This window comes from Trachinotus anak, unplaced genomic scaffold (genome assembly GCF_046630095.1).
Source record: "Trachinotus anak isolate AG129_WGS33_773 ecotype Australia unplaced genomic scaffold, CSIRO_AGI_Tana_v1 ptg000025l, whole genome shotgun sequence".
Classification (NCBI taxonomy): domain Eukaryota; kingdom Metazoa; phylum Chordata; class Actinopteri; order Carangiformes; family Carangidae; genus Trachinotus; species Trachinotus anak.
The window spans coordinates 7,817,866-7,834,485 of record NW_027273876.1 but is presented as its reverse complement, the minus strand read 5'-3'; the positions used below and the strand labels follow the sequence as shown (position 1 = coordinate 7,834,485).

The window sequence follows — 16,620 nt, the reverse complement described above, 5'->3', positions numbered from 1 at the left end:
CACACCCATCATAAAGACGCACCTGACCAGTCCACAAGGAAGCAAAAGCGCAAAGCTCGAAGTCATAACCAGAAGATAAACCGTGCGTCGGCCAGGGACCTGAACTAAAGACTTAAACCGGAACCATGGTCGGGAAACACGTCTTATTCGTCGGTTTCTTGCTTTGTTATATTTCTGGGATTGATAACAAAGGTGAGGCTCATCTGATTTTTGTTACTTGTGTTGTCCTTCGATGAAACAGACGGATACCTTGTTTTTTTTTTTATTTATTCCTTTCTAAACGACGCATTTGTCTGTTTTTGTTATTTTTAAAACTGTATAAGTATATCGAAATAATGAATTAACTCCGAAGAAAGAGGCTTTATAATTTCTCAATCCATTTTTCTTTTGTTTGAGTGGTTGAATTATTTGTTAATGCTTGTGTCCTGAGATGAAACAGCCCGAGTTGACTACTGAATTACTGACCTGACAGTATTTACAGTTTAATTGCGTGTTCACCTTTTTATTCCAGACATTTTCAATGGGCTTACATCAAAACTCTCCAAGTACTCAATTGTAAACCCTCAGGTGATCCACAGATGGACAAGGAGTGTCAACAGACCGCCACAGTCAAAAGAGGTTGGTGTGCAACCCTGAATAAATAATCTTTTTAACTGTTATTTTAATGACATTAACAATGCTTTTTTTTTTTTTAACCCCTATCAAAGTATGAAGAAGAGACAATATCATATGCGCTCAACATAAATAACAGAAAGCACCTGCTTCATCTAAAAGCTAACAGGTATGCACAGTTAGTTCATACTGACATTATTCCAAGTTCCTGTTAGGGCTTCACACCAAACATCTGACATCTTTCTTTTTTTTTTTCTCTTCTTGTCAGAGACTTTTTACACCCAAACTTTGATCAGTTTCCACATGACACTACGGGTAATCAAAGCTCATCATCCAAACGACATGTAAGTAGACAGTTCTTCATTTTGGTTTATGAGGCTGCTTGAACATCAACCTTTGACCTAGTTTTACTGACCTTCTCCCAGGATCATTGCTACTACCATGGAGAAGTGGAGGGGTATGAGAATTCAGTGGTAGCACTCAGCACATGCAATGGCCTCAGGTTTGAATATTTCTGTTCCTGTTTTTAGCTCCTCCATTGAGCAATGAATGGAGTTTGGCTCTGACTCTATATAAACACTAACTGACTTTCATTGAAACAGTGTCATGATTTAATGATTGTGTTGAGTTATGATTTCGTAATATGTTGTAAAATTCATTCTTGAAAATACTCAAAATTGGGAAATACTCTCATTGAGATGTGATTCTAATTTGAACCATATTACCGAGGCTAAAGCAGAGCCACAGATTGAAGCGGGACAATTTTCCATCGCCTCAGACAATTCTTTTCCACTCATTACTATTGATTCAAAGGTTCTTATCAGTCAGACTTTACCAAACCAGTCTGCAGACCGGACGTAGCACAGATTAAAAGCATTTATCTAATTGTGTCTGCTGTGTGCTACTTCCTTATAGGGGTGTGATCATCTTTGGAAATGAGACCTATGGACTTGAGCCTGTGCCACAGTCTGCCACCAATGAGCACCTTCTGTACCTACTGAAGGACATTCAGTCTGAGCCTGTCACCTGTGGGGTCGTCCATGAGGCTGCATCAGCGCAAAGCCACGAAGCCTTTGAACCTGGCCGCTCGCTGACGTCGCTGCTGCGGGTTAGGATGCTCACTGCATTCCCTTTAACTTATATTATATTCACTGTGAACACATTTTGGATAGTGGCTGAGGCGTTTAAATGACTGCTTTTCCCTGTACTTATGTTTATTGTTTCAACAGAGGAAGCGCAATTTGCCACAAACCAGTTATGTGGAGTTAGTGCTGGTTGCCGACAATCTCAGGGTGGGTGTGTACATCTGTATGTGAATTCACTATTGTGTAAGTGAGAATGAATTGTTTGCAATAGGTTTGCTGCTTCACCCTAGATACAAGTCAGTGGAAACATTTAACAAGTGACTCATCAGCCTCCTGTCACACTAATGTTGCAATGCTTTTCCTGTTCTGTGGATTATAATGACAAAAGTATCACCCAGTCTATTCTAACTTTACAACTGTTATGAAATAATTTTTTTAAATTATTCTGTTAACTGTATTTACAGTATAATTTCAAGGATAAAAATGAGACGGCGGTACGAGAAGAGTTGGTGGAAATGGCTAACCTATTGGACGCGGTGAGATTTTAAGTTGTTTGCAAAACAAACGATGCTAGACTTTTATTAACTGTATTGTTGTTTCTGCGCTAGTGCTGTGTTATGCTTTAAAATAGTCTGCCTTTATTTTTATTTCTCCTCTAGTATTACAAACAACTGAATATCCGTGTCGTGTTGGTGGGCCTGGAGATTTTTAAGGATAGTAATCCATTTGAGGTGGAAGGCTCTGCAGGAGACGTGTTGGGAAGGTTTGTTCATTGGAGGAAGACAGAACTGATACCAAAGATCAGGCATGACATTGGTCAACTTCTTGTGTAAGTAATGCCTATTCTGTCTTTTTTTTTTTTGAGTAACATGATGCCATTGGTGACATTGTTTGGCACAGGTCAAATTTGTTATTTATCTCTTGATCCACTTGTTTCTCAGTGGTCGGACGCAGGCATACAATGGAGGTGTATTAGGTATGGCCTTCGTGGGCACCGTCTGCTCTGTAGCAACCTCTGGAGGAATCAACGTGGTTAGTTCAACTCCCTTTTAACTTCTAACACCAGCTGACAACATGGTGCTTTGGCAGCGTGAGCTTTCATGTAGAAACTGATACTGTCTGCATTATTCATGGACACCTGTATAAGTGCAGCTCCTACTCAAACAGGTTAGACTTACCACAGTCTCACTAAGCTCCATGACAAGGCATCTTTTATTGTCTTATTGGGTTCCTTAGATTCTTTTGCCTTGTGATGCATTACGGTGCTTTTTTTTTGTTTACTCCCTTTCAAGTCATACTGGAAGTAAGAATAACTTCCTGTTCAACTAAAAATAATTACACCTGTTTACAGAGTCCAGCTAGATGAGATCATTGAATTGCTGTTCATTGTTTCCCATCAAATAAAACAAATTTTCTTTATATAACTTATATCCAATTGGTTCATACTTTTGAAAGCTCCTTTCATACTCAACCTGTATGAAAGGAGCTTCAGCAGGAGATAAATGAAATCAATCAAGCAAAAATGTGACTTTCACTGTGACTTTTTAAACTTTAATTTCCAATTTAAGATAATATATGTAGGTATATAAACTAAGGAGAACATTAGCACTGAATGTACTTGATGTGATTTCACAGTTCAGTGGCAACAACCTGCCTTATGTCTCCACTGTTGTGGCACATGAAATGGGGCATAACCTGGGTATGAGTCACGACAACACCCGCTGCAGCTGTAATGGAGGTGCCTGTATCATGGCAGCCAGCGCCAGGTGAAACATCTTCCATAAAACAAAATATATATTGTTTTGTAATGTGTGACTTATCCAAATAGGCATTTCCATCAATGGCTTATCCTGTCACCCTGCAGTGGTTCCACAAATTTCAGCCGCTGCAGTGCAGACGACTTTGAGAACCTGATCCTCCGTGGAGGAGGCGTGTGTTTGAGAAACCAGCCCTCCCCCTCAGATGTGGTCGGCTCTGCTGAATGTGGCAACGGACGGCTGGACAAAGGAGAGCAGTGTGACTGTGGCAAACCAGAGGTAGAGTTCTGCTTTCATGATTAACTCATACACTCAAGAAGTTACACAACAGAACAATTCATTTTGCTGCGTATTGGTTTTTTTTTAAAGACATGACTGTCCTGTAATATAACTGCTGTTAGTTTTCACTGTTAAGTGTCTTTATGCAGGTGTTTTAGATCTGGCAACCAGTAAATATGAATGTTTACCAGATACGTTGTACGGGGTTGTCTTTGTAATTTAATCTCAATCTAGTCATGTGTAGCACATTTGCAAATGAATGTCATGGACAACCTCAGGGATCTTAGAATAAAAATTATGTTGTTAATTTTCATGTCTTTGTAGTGTGAGATAAGCATAGTTTGCTCTGTCCATTTTTTACAGGAATGTGATAATAGATGCTGTGATGCTGCCACCTGCAAATTTACACGCGGGGCCTCGTGTGCTCATGGGAGCTGCTGTGATAACTGTCAGGTCAGGATTGTGCTGGACTCAAGGCTGAAGTTATATGGTTTAGAACTGCACTGAATAAAGGCAATGAATTCTGCTCAGGGAAAACATTCTTTGCACTTAAAAAAAAATATTTTCTGTTGTTGTATATGATGGTCTTTTGTTTTAGATCGTAGTGTCTGGAACACCATGTAGAGAGTCTGTCAACACCTGTGATCTTCCTGAATACTGTGATGGCAAGAGTGGGTACTGTCCCGGCGACTTCTATATCATGGATGGCCTGCCTTGCCAAAACAATGCTGCATACTGCTTTGAGGGCAGATGCCAGACATATGATTTCCAGTGCAAGAGTCTCTTTATATCAGGTACATTCAATAATGGCTAATGTGGTTAATCCAGTCAAGAGTCTACCAAAAGACAGTGATCACCTGGCAAGATATTAATTAATTTCTCTTGTCATAGTCATTTTTTATCTTGGCTCATATTTCTCTCTTTGGCAGATCAAGCGGCAAAGGCAGCAGATGTTTGTTTTACACATGCAAATACTCAAGGAAATTTATTTGGAAACTGTGGAATCACCACCAAAGGAGATTACATCAAATGTCCTGTAGCGTAAGTACTCGTGGATATATATGTATACTCGTAGTATATATCTATACCTGTAGTATATACGTGTGAAGCTGTGGGGGAAAAAACTGCAGCAGCAGTCATGTTACAGTTAGGATCAAGTTCACAGGGATGAAACTACTAAATCATGTATTGCAAGACACATCAACACAGATCGCACCTGTTGAAATTATTTGGGGCAAATTTAAGATTTTATTCCTATGATCATTGCCAAAAATCAAATCTCCATCCTCTCAACAGAGTCAGGCTTAGTGGACTGGTGTACTGTACCGTGTTTCATCACTGTTGTCATGTTCGATAGTTTCGTTTTTTCTCCTCAGCATTTAGCTCATTAACAGTTGTGGGCACTGAACATTCTCTCTTGAACCTGCGCTGCAGAGACGCCATGTGTGGAAAGGTGCAGTGTACCAACGTGGATGTCAGCAACCCCCCTCCTGGTGCCCATATCAGCATCCAAATGGTTGATGGGTCTAGATGTGTTAATGCAGACTTCAACCTTGGCACAGATGTGCTAGATCCTGCCTATGTTAACACTGGCAGCCTTTGTGCTAAAGGAAAGGTGAGCAGACTTTGAAAACTGGGAACTATTTTAAGAAGTGTGCACATCATAGAGAAGGAATGTAACTAGGAACTTCTGTGACTTAACTGTCCAGGAAAATACTGTCATGGTGAACATGGAAAAAGATGACATACAATGACACATCATTTTAATTGCATTAAGTTAAAAGTCTTCTCTTACAGGCCTGCCTTGACTTCAAGTGTGTAAACGCCTCTGCTCTGTTGCCCAACTTGGACTGTGACGCCCAGACCACCTGCAATGGTCGAGGGGTAAAAGATGACATTTTCCTTACTTTCCTTACTCACTTACCAGCCTCTAATAAAAAGTAAAATAATGTTTTCTTCAGGTATGTAATGACCAAGGGCACTGCCACTGTGAAAACGGGTGGGCCCCACCCAACTGTGACAGGTCAGGACGAGGTGGCAGCATAGACAGTGGTCCGGCTCAGATAGGTGGGTTTTAATTGATTCTATCCATTTATTTTTCAAGACAAATGAAGTTCTCACTGCAGCGCTGTAATCTAATGTAAGATTGTGTGGCGTATACAAGGGCTTCATATTACTCATATATTAATCATCTACTCCTGACATGACTGTGGTTAGCAGTGGTCCTTTATTACATCTGTTGTTGAAGCACCCAGATGTCAATGTGTTTTGGTCTTAGATAATTTGATAATATTGAGGAACCACAAACATGTGTGGTCTTCCATACCATTTGTGTCTTGTATTGTCACGTCTTTGAAAATGGAGAAAAAAAACCACAACAGTGCAAAATCTGCGAACGAATTTTAGGGAATCTGCTAGGAATACATGTTGACTGTTTAGTGTAACTAATGCAGTTAAATATACTGTTGCTTCTTCACATCTGACCTCCGCAACCTCAGACTACTCCCTCAGGAACGGCCTGTTGATCTTCTTCCTGTTGGTGGTTCCTATTCTGGTCCTTCTCAGTCTGGTGCTGCTCTACGTGTTTAGGAGAGATACCCTGGACCCCTGCCTGAAAAGAAGGCGAAAGTAAGCATCAAATCACATTAGAGATATTTTAATACATACATAGGCTGTAGTTGCAGTGTTCTGTATTTTGATGGAAAGATTATTGCTTTTCTTAAATTTTCTTCTTTGTTTTTTCTTTTTTTTTTTTTTTTTTTTACAGGGCAAGTAATGCTCGAAATGGAAACGCACATGGACAGACAAACACAAATGTTAATACAAGAGCCACAAGCCAGCCTCCAGCACATACTCCACCTGATAGGGTAAATATTTTTGTTTTCTTGTCGTCATTACTGCAGGGAAGGCAATGCAATATTTATTGTGCAGTTGGAAAATCAGGTTTTCGTTCCCTGAAAATGCCGTCACGCAAAAGAGAAGAGGTAAATCAATAACAAGAGGTATATGTTTCATTTTCAGTGTATCTTTAAAGGCTGACTGATCATGGATTGTTTTTTTTTTTTCTTTCTTTCTTGATTCTAGCCTGGAAATCTGCCAGCTACTTCAGCTCCAATTTCTGGGTATGAACTGATTTAACCTTATTAATTTCACTCAATCCCTAATGCCCTCACACATTCAGAGGGAGTGTTTCATTTACAAGCAGACCTGTATGACCGGTTGACCTGAAATTTTGCATAACCTATCAGTTTCAGGTATGGAGAATTGGATTACTGGAATACAGAATCACCTGCTGCCCCTGCACAACCACCAGCTCCTAGCCAGGGCCCCGGAGTTCCCAGACCAATCCCTCCTAGGCAGCCAATGAGCTGATTTTATTTTTATACCAAACATATTGATGTATGGAGTTTACTTTACACTGTATGAAAAGAAAACTTTAAACACTGTGATTATAATAGACTCACTGTAACCTGTTGCCAGCACCTTTATAAGGTTGACTGTAGTAACTTGGTGGTGGATGAGGCTGGTTAATTTGTAAATATTTAGTGGTATTATATGTGTTTTATTTCATCCCTGATTATCAGTCATTGCAAATATTTGCACACACAATGTAACAAAAAACAATCTTTTGTATTTGTATTGTGTTTTTCTCTTCCAAAGTATTTTAAAGATTTTGTGAATTTTGATTTCATGGATGTTGATTGTAATAAAAAACATGAATATTTTTTAAAGCTATTTGTACTGCAGGAGTGTGAGTTTCTTGAAAGTGTAGTTATGCGTTGGTACTTCTATTGTAGGTGTAGATAGAGGGACTACTCAAATACATTACATACATTTTTGCTGCAAATGTAGTTTTACTCAAGTAGGATTTTTCATTCTTGTAATGGGGTATTTTTATATTGCTGTTCTGGTACTTTTATTTACATAAAGGATTTGAATACTTCTTCCACCATGAGCCACTTGCCCTTTCATGAGCACACACTTCATCAAAATGCAGCAAAGGTTAAAACATGATTAAAATTCAGTGACAAATGTAAAGTGTAACTCTACTAAATGAATCACTTTATCTGCTACAGTTTATTTTGGTAGCTACAATGGTATTTTGAATTTCACTTCGCTCATTGAAACTGACAATGGAGATCAAAACAAATCACTGTTGCAATCCTTAATCATTTTGTAACAAATGCATATTAAGTATTGCAGCATAATTATCTGCTTTAGTCAACCAAGAAATTCTACTGTAGAATTTCTGTACCTCAGAATTTCTGAAGGTTACTGAAATGTCACCCTCTAAGAACATTTTGGGAACGTTACCTTAAGGTTAAATTTTTGCAACTCTTAGCAAATGTTCAAGAAAAGTTTGTGTAAGTTAATGTTTGGAGAACTTTCAGAGAAGGTATTACCTGTTTAGTGGGTCCCAACCTTAATAATATAATATAATTATGATATACGGAAGTCGTAATTACAAAATAAGGTCTTCAATTTGCCTCGCGCGAGGCTGGACAGCCCGACCCCCAGGCGGCCCTGCGCCCAGCCGTCGGGCTCGTTCAGCCTCGCGCGAGGCTGGACAGCCCGACCCCCAGGCGGCCCTGCGCCCAGCCGTCGGGCTCGTTCAGCCTCGCGCGAGGCTGGACAGCCCGACCCCCAGGCGGCCCTGCGCCCAGCCGTCGGGCTCGTTCAGCCTCGCGCGAGGCTGGACAGCCCGACCCCCAGGCGGCCCTGCGCCCAGCCGTCGGGCTCGTTCAGCCTCGCGCGAGGCTGGACAGCCCGACCCCCAGGCGGCCCTGCGCCCAGCCGTCGGGCTCGTTCAGCCTCGCGCGAGGCTGGACAGCCCGACCCCCAGGCGGCCCTGCGCCCAGCCGTCGGGCTCGTTCAGCCTCGCGCGAGGCTGGACAGCCCGACCCCCAGGCGGCCCTGCGCCCAGCCGTCGGGCTCGTTCAGCCTCGCGCGAGGCTGGACAGCCCGACCCCCAGGCGGCCCTGCGCCCAGCCGTCGGGCTCGTTCAGCCTCGCGCGAGGCTGGACAGCCCGACCCCCAGGCGGCCCTGCGCCCAGCCGTCGGGCTCGTTCAGCCTCGCGCGAGGCTGGACAGCCCGACCCCCAGGCGGCCCTGCGCCCAGCCGTCGGGCTCGTTCAGCCTCGCGCGAGGCTGGACAGCCCGACCCCCAGGCGGCCCTGCGCCCAGCCGTCGGGCTCGTTCAGCCTCGCGCGAGGCTGGACAGCCCGACCCCCAGGCGGCCCTGCGCCCAGCCGTCGGGCTCGTTCAGCCTCGCGCGAGGCTGGACAGCCCGACCCCCAGGCGGCCCTGCGCCCAGCCGTCGGGCTCGTTCAGCCTCGCGCGAGGCTGGACAGCCCGACCCCCAGGCGGCCCTGCGCCCAGCCGTCGGGCTCGTTCAGCCTCGCGCGAGGCTGGACAGCCCGACCCCCAGGCGGCCCTGCGCCCAGCCGTCGGGCTCGTTCAGCCTCGCGCGAGGCTGGACAGCCCGACCCCCAGGCGGCCCTGCGCCCAGCCGTCGGGCTCGTTCAGCCTCGCGCGAGGCTGGACAGCCCGACCCCCAGGCGGCCCTGCGCCCAGCCGTCGGGCTCGTTCAGCCTCGCGCGAGGCTACTCCCCCGACTTACTCCCCCGACTTACTCCCCCGACTTACTCCCCCGACTTACTCCCCCGACTTACTCCCCCGACTTACTCCCCCGACTTACTCCCCCGACTTACTCCCCCGACTTACTCCCCCGACTTACTCCCCCGACTTACTCCCCCGACTTACTCCCCCGACTTACTCCCCCGACTTACTCCCCCGACTTACTCCCCCGACTTACTCCCCCGACTTACTCCCCCGACTTACTCCCCCGACTTACTCCCCCGACTTACTCCCCCGACTTACTCCCCCGACTTACTCCCCCGACTTACTCCCCCGACTTACTCCCCCGACTTACTCCCCCGACTTACTCCCCCGACTTACTCCCCCGACTTACTCCCCCGACTTACTCCCCCGACTTACTCCCCCGACACCTATATAGGCTCAAATTAGGGTCCAAATGATTTTGAGCTTGTAAAGTAATGTTTACAAATAATTCCAAAAGTTGTAGTTGTAAATCAAACTTCATAAATCTGTAAAATAAAACTGCAGGAGAAATGGAAGTTTGTGCATGTGAAAAAAAAAATTTATCCTTTGACAAAGACATTTGTATTTGCTCCAAAGACAGACTCTCTGAATAAAACTACACAAATGGTCAGTGGTGAGGGTTTCACACATAAAAGAAATGCTTTTGTAAATGTCTGTGTACAGATAAAAAGCTGAAAACTGTAAAACTCAGCAGGTCACACACAGCAGAGTTTCACAGCTTCCTGCTCTATATCAGCACAGTTGTTGACAAAACCATTTATTTATTTAGTGTTTTTTAACCTCAACACTGATCATTTGTTCATAGTTTTGAGTCACAAAGTCTTTTTTTTTGTAACAAATACAAATGTCTTTGTCAAAAGGAAAAAATTATTTTCCCATGCACAGACTTGACTTTCTCATACAGATTCATTTCACAGGTTTACAAAGGTTGATTTACAACTACAAACGTTGGAATTATTTGTTAACATCACTTCACAAGTTCAAAATCATTTGGACCCTAATTTGAGCCTATATCGGTATGGGGTGGAGTCATGAATATGACTTACCATTTTTGCTGGTTGTGGAGGACGACAAGGTGTGGTATTGGCCCGAGTTGGATTCCGGCATCCCTATGAAAACATACAATGGTACTGTATTAAATAAAATGACTTTCCATTGCAGGGCAAAGTTGTAGATAAAGTGATATTTTACACCTTGTAGAGTCTTGGTCAGTAAAGTGATAAATCAAACAGAGTTGTTACTGAGTAGTTCCTCATTAATTCATCATTATATCAAATAAGTTCCTTAACAACCAATCACAGACAGCAAGTTTCCAAACAAGTATATTAATTGTCATCACTAATTTATCAAAAAACCAACATGGATGTGATTACAAATATGAATACTTGTGTTGAAACTTGCCGTCTCTATTCGTTGTGAAGTCATTCATTGTATATAATGACGAAGTAATGAGGAGCTACTCTGTAACAACACTGTTTGATGCATCACTTTGCTCACCAAAGCTATGCAAGCTGTAAAAAAATAAAAAAATAAAAAAAAAAAGTTTACAACATAGTTCTGTTCTAATGTGTTGTAAATTACCCTCTAAGAACATAATTCTAGCTTTGTCTAATTTGATACCAAGTACAGCTTGTTATGTCTTATTAGTGTACAGTGAAAAGGGCAAATAAGATTTGCATTTGTAAAAAGAAAAACTGAACTGAAAAATAAAAACTGAGCAACTGATATCAGTGGTGAGGTAACGCAAAGACACTGTGGAAGACGGTGCTTTTGCCAAATCTGTGAACAGATACAGAGCAGCAAACTGGAGAACTTGATGCTCAAAATTCCTACAGTGACCCTGAGGTTACAAGTACAATTTTGACTCCATCCTTACACTTTAAAAATGATTGGACAAAGACAGTCCAATCACAAAGCAGATTCCACTCAGAGGGCAGGTGCTTCTGTTGCCTTCATCTGCCGCAGATCCTGAACGGTGTAGTAGATATTCAAGCCAGCGCTGTCGCCCATCTTGAAAATCTACCACATCTTTCAGGATGTGCGATAGAGATGAAGATACCAGAACCACCTGCCCTCTAATTGGACTCTGCTTTGTGATTGGACTGTCTTTGTTCAATCATTTCAAGGTGTAAGGATGGCGTCAAAAGTGTGCTTGTAAATTCAGTGTCACACACTGTGTAGGAGCTTTGAACACCAAGTTTTACAGAGTTGTCTGCTTTGTATCTATACACAGACATTGACAAAAGCAGTTCTTCCACGGTGTCTTTGTGTTACCTCACCACTAATTTCATTTGGTCAGATTTTAAAATCAATCCTTTTTACAAATACAAATCTCCTCTACACAAGCACAATGTCGTGTGCTTGTGTAGAGGACGTGTATATACTTGAGTTTCTCATACAGATTTTGCAGGTTTACAAAGATTGATTTAAAACTACATTTGGAATTATTTCTGAACATCACTTTATAAGCTCAAAGTCCTTTTGATCCCAGTTTAGGTATAGGTATGTGATAGAGTCATGCCCATGACTTACCATTTTTTGCTGGTTGTGGGGCACCATACGGGATGTGGTCCTGGCCTGAGGTGGGTTCTGGCATCTCTATGAAAACATGCAGTTATACGAAAATACATTTTCCATTGCAGGGCAAATCAAGACATTTTAGGCAGCTTTTCACAAAACAATATTGAGAAACATTTTGGCTTTAAATAATTCATTTCACTTACCATTATAAACTCAGTGCAAGTTATGAAGTTAGCTCCCATCAGTCTCAAAGGGGGTTACCGCACACAGCTCCAACTGCAGATACTGTTAACAGGAATCCTGGAAAGATTTTTAAAACCTTACATTACTTGGTTGTGGTTTAAGTGGCATTTACTGGTGCCAAAAAAAAGAGAAGTTGTTTTTTTTTGTTTTTTAAACCTTACTGATTGGACAACGACAATCCAATCACAAAGTTCAGTCAGAGGGCAGATCATTCGGTTGCGTTCAGCTCCATGGCAGATCCTGAAAGGTGGAGTAGACTTTCAAGATGGAGGACAGCATGGGCTTGAAAATCTACTACACCTTTCAGGGTAAAGGCAGAGATGAAGGTAAAGGAACCACCTGCTCTCTGATTGGACTCTGCTTTGTGGGATTGCCGCTGTCCAATAAGATTAAGTTAAAAAAAAAAAGGAGTCAGAATGTGTACTTGTCATTTTTAAGCATAGGGGTGGGCGATCTGGCCACAGGTCATATGTCAATCTTTCGAGCTTTATCACGATCTACATTGTTTCCACTGATTTTATTGTGAAAGTCCTAACCGGAAGTAACGACGTCTTTTTCCGCCGCTTTGACACCAGCTCCAGATGTTAGCTAGCTAGCAGCTCTTCCTCCCAACAATGTTGTCTTACATGTACAAACTGTGCCACAACCAATCACATTTCTCGCTGAGCTCATATGGAGTATTCTTTTGAACAGCACAGTTATTTATGAGGTTTTATAAGCGCTTTGATTTGGAAGTGAAGTCGCTGCTAACCAGCAGCTAACCAGCCGCTAACCAGATGCTAACCAGATGCTAACCAGCTGCCCCGCCTCCTGTGTGCCGCCTTTACCGCAGGTGTCTCATTGGCTGGTGACATTAGCTCTTGTTCAGCTCAGATGAAGAATATAATAATATATAATACAATATAATATAATATATGTCTGTGAGCCAAATGCTCCAGGCTGCAGAACAAGGGCCGCTGTCGCCAGCTGCGGTTAGCAGCAGGCTAGCTGTTGTTAGCATGCTAGCTGTTTAACAGGTGGCAGTGGGCAGGTTAGCAGCATTAACCCTGGACATTAACCAGGGCTCTCTAAATGTAGCAGCTTTAATGAAGGCATCTGTACATTCATATTAAAAGTTGATCATATGCCAAAGTCAGATCACCCAGCCCTGGTTTCACAGTTTTCTGCTCTGTATCTGCACAAAGACTTTAACAAAAGCACAACTTCTGTCTCATCGTCTCTGCATCAGCTCACCACTGGTGTCTCCAACAATAACATCACTTCTCAGAGATTCAGCAGCTACAAAAACTCTGTTCAACATATTCAGCGTCTCATTTGTGCCGAGTTTCCCTCTTTGCAAACAAAACAATAAGCATCAATATTTCAGTTCATTTCTCTTATGATGCAAAGGACTCATCCTCCAACCAAACAGGCTCTGATGAATAAAGTGACCTCTCTTACCTTCGGTGGTGCTGCAGAGGAGCAGATCCGCTGGAGGCTGTTGACAGAGCAAAGCCTCAGTTTCTGCCTCATGTTTGTTTGTCGCTGCTTTTTAAAGAAGAAAACGCGCGTTTTCTGCCCAATCAGGCAAGAGAGCAGCGGATAAACAGCGGCTCTCTGCGGCTCTGCGGCTTCCTCTTCCTGCTCCACCTGCTCCACCACTGTCACAAGGATCAGCTGTTTCTGTGTTTGTTCCCGGTTTATGTTTCTGACTTTACTCACATCATTCTGGCAAAGACTCGACCGAGGCTGACCAGTTTGTCTCCGGTTTGTCTCACGGACACACGGGAAATATTAAAGCAGAAACATGAAGGCCAGAAACAACAGGAAGTGCCAGGAAATGTTTAAAGTTCATAAACTGCAGCGGTGAGTGAAGGTAGAAGCCCAACAACAGCTGTGCACAAAGTTTAACTTACTTGTAAATAATAATCACAACATTCAGAAACATACAGTTCATTTTGAATAAATAAAAGGCCTAAATGTCAGAAGTGATTCCTGGGCCCCAGGAACAGTGAAGTCTGTGTTTGAAAACACGTCACTCTGTCCTAAAGCTGGAAACCAGAGAATCCTCCAGAGACAACACAACAGCTTTGACTGTGAAATGTTCGCAGCTGTGTCTTCCATCAAAACACTGATTAAAATCTGTCAGTGATCAATGAAAATGTTTAATGCAGGAAAGGCATCAGTCTTTAATTGAATCTCTCACATTGAGAGCAAATGAACAAATACAGCAGAAAAACAGACTCTGGAACGATCGACTAAAAAAGTCAAAGGTGTGTTCACAGCATCTACAGCTGAAATTAAATGAGTTACCGTGCTGACCCTATAATCTACAGTAGCTGTGCTGTGTCTCATTTGGCTTTAAATTGGGCACAAAATTTGAAATTTGAATCTCATTTCAGGCTGAGAAATGATATAAACATTTTATGGCCTCACAGCATCAGAGCCCCGTTCACTGTTAAAGAGCAAACCGGGTCGACATCGAACATTAATGTTCTCTCTTTGGTTTCTAACTTCAGTTAAGAGCTGCATGTTCACAAATATTGACCAAACTGTTCTGAGGCACAGGAATAAGAAAAGTGAGTTCTGTCAAAGGGTTGGTTCTCCTTTAAATGCACAGTCCGGATCATGATTGTTGTGTCCAATCCATGACTATAGTGGTCTGTCCTCAAAGCAGAAAAATAACAGACTCAATTATAAACATTAAGGTCATTACAAAAGCCTATAGAAGACTTCAACAGAATTATCATATAAACTTGAAACTGAAAAAAAATCCATGATAGAATTGAGATTTCTGACACATGTATGTGTTCTAGGATAAAACACTGGACTGAATAAATGTGAGCGAAGCAGGACAAGCAGGTTCCATTTGAAGGCATTTAATCTTTTGCTTGCAGTCAGTCAGGTGTGAGTGGTTACATGTCTACAAATGAAAGAAAGCGAACATTCAGGTCAAATTCTATCACTTTATCTTGAATAAATCGACAAACAATTCTAGATCAAAATCAGTACAAACATTATCACTTTAAATATATAATCGTGGGAGAACAAACCAAGGAGATTAAATGTACCACTGAACAACAAAATACACATGACTTTAGGAAATATAATGAAATAAACGACTCACTCGACACACTCAGGAACAAAGGTGAGAGCAGCTCAGCTGAAGGCCGATCAGAGAATGAGCTCAGGACACAGAACAAAGAAAACTCAAGACACCTGTGTGAGCTGCCCAGCTCTCCACCTGTGCTCCTCAGCCCAGCAGTCATGTGACCCCACTTCCCACAGGATGTTTTATTTAAGTATAATCTAAAAAGAAAATGCAGTACTCCATTTTGCATTTTCATTTTCACATACTCATGTGTGTACTCATCTACGAACATATTAAAATGATGATTTTCAAAGACTGAACCTGCTCTGCAGTGACAGTATTTAAACATAATGAACAAACAGCCCTCAGGCCACTGCATTTACATGTCACTGCGCTCTTTAGGGCTCAAAATGAAAACGCACTCAGTCCTCTCATTGAGGCAGGTCATCAGTGAGGACGTCACTTCCTTGTCAATTGTAATGTTTCTGTCACTGGGGCAGTGGTTGTAGCTTGTTCCATGTAAGGAAATGACCAGAGATGAGATTTAAAGATTTTTAAATGTATTACAATAAGTGATAAGATGCTGAGAGAGAGTCTCATCTCATCAGTGAGGACGTCACCTCCTCGTCTCTCGTCACTTTGTCTGGGGCAGTGGCAGCAGCTTGTTTTACCCGTCTGTGTCTTATATCAATACAACTCAATGGAAATCACCAGACATATGATTTAAAGAATTTATCTGTGGGCGTGAATCTCCATCAGCTGAGTCTGCTCCCTCTGCAGCTCCACCTGGATCCCTCACCTCAATGCACTCTTCTTCTCAGTCAGCAAGATCTTGAATTCATTTAAGATATAAAGCCTGTAAAATGATATGAGGTTGATGAGTATGTGATCACTTCCAGTGGTGATGGCTCACACAGTAAACTCAGAATAACAAACCTAAATAAATGCAGGTGAAAGACCTTTTAAACATGTTTGTTGTCTCCATTTTCCTGAGAGTCGCTCAGCAACAGTTTTTTGACTGATAAATCAAAGTTTAGGAGGATGTGCACACGATGAGCCCACAGGAGGAAGCTCCTCTCTGAGCTGCAGGTCTGTGGTGACCTCTAGTGACAGGACTGAAGTGTTGCTCTGTGTCTGAACTATGTTCAACACTCTGAGGAAGAAAACAAGAAAACCAGACAAGGTTCCTACTATTTAAACCAGCATTTTCTTCAAGACCATGAACTCAAATATTAAACCATAACAACCATATAAGTTGAACAGGTTTGTTTGGTGTGAGTGTGCGTGTGTGTGTGTGTTTGGGGATTTTTGCTGCTAAAGCTGAGTAATCTTGCCCCAGAAACCTGCCAACTACTGTTGATTTTCATACGATTTTTAAAAAATATTAAGATGAGTGAGATTTTTTTTCCACAGGTGACCCACAAACACAAAC

At 42.4% G+C, this 16,620-nt stretch overlaps 1 protein-coding gene and 1 long non-coding RNA gene across 3 annotated transcripts; one reads left to right on the top strand and one right to left on the bottom strand.

Annotated features, from left to right (window-relative positions):
- Positions 1 to 6: 6 nt before the first annotated feature.
- adam9b (ADAM metallopeptidase domain 9b) lies at positions 7 to 7,468 on the top strand. 2 transcript variants are annotated; one of them, XM_071463487.1, is made up of 22 exons: positions 7 to 192; positions 512 to 618; positions 708 to 781; positions 881 to 956; positions 1,038 to 1,114; positions 1,528 to 1,720; positions 1,842 to 1,904; positions 2,162 to 2,233; positions 2,357 to 2,526; positions 2,639 to 2,729; positions 3,333 to 3,463; positions 3,562 to 3,733; positions 4,097 to 4,186; positions 4,332 to 4,527; positions 4,663 to 4,774; positions 5,168 to 5,348; positions 5,531 to 5,617; positions 5,695 to 5,800; positions 6,232 to 6,362; positions 6,637 to 6,717; positions 6,818 to 6,855; positions 6,982 to 7,468. In XM_071463487.1, exons 1-22 carry the CDS (start codon positions 126 to 128, stop codon positions 7,103 to 7,105), a joined length of 2,439 nt encoding a protein of 812 aa, XP_071319588.1. In that variant the 5' UTR covers positions 7 to 125; the 3' UTR covers positions 7,106 to 7,468. The 2 variants fall into 2 exon arrangements, with proteins under 2 accessions (XP_071319588.1, XP_071319587.1); XM_071463486.1 differs by lacking the exon at positions 6,637 to 6,717 and adding an exon at positions 6,501 to 6,600 and having other exon boundaries at positions 11 to 192; positions 6,232 to 6,361.
- LOC139609207 (uncharacterized) lies at positions 5,517 to 15,600 on the bottom strand. The gene is made up of 5 exons (XR_011685176.1): positions 13,559 to 15,600; positions 12,079 to 12,175; positions 11,888 to 11,953; positions 10,402 to 10,464; positions 5,517 to 6,344 (listed from the first exon to the last, which is right to left on the bottom strand). It is a non-coding gene; the product is annotated as an uncharacterized lncRNA (long non-coding RNA).
- Between the last annotated feature and the right edge of the window lie 1,020 nt (positions 15,601 to 16,620).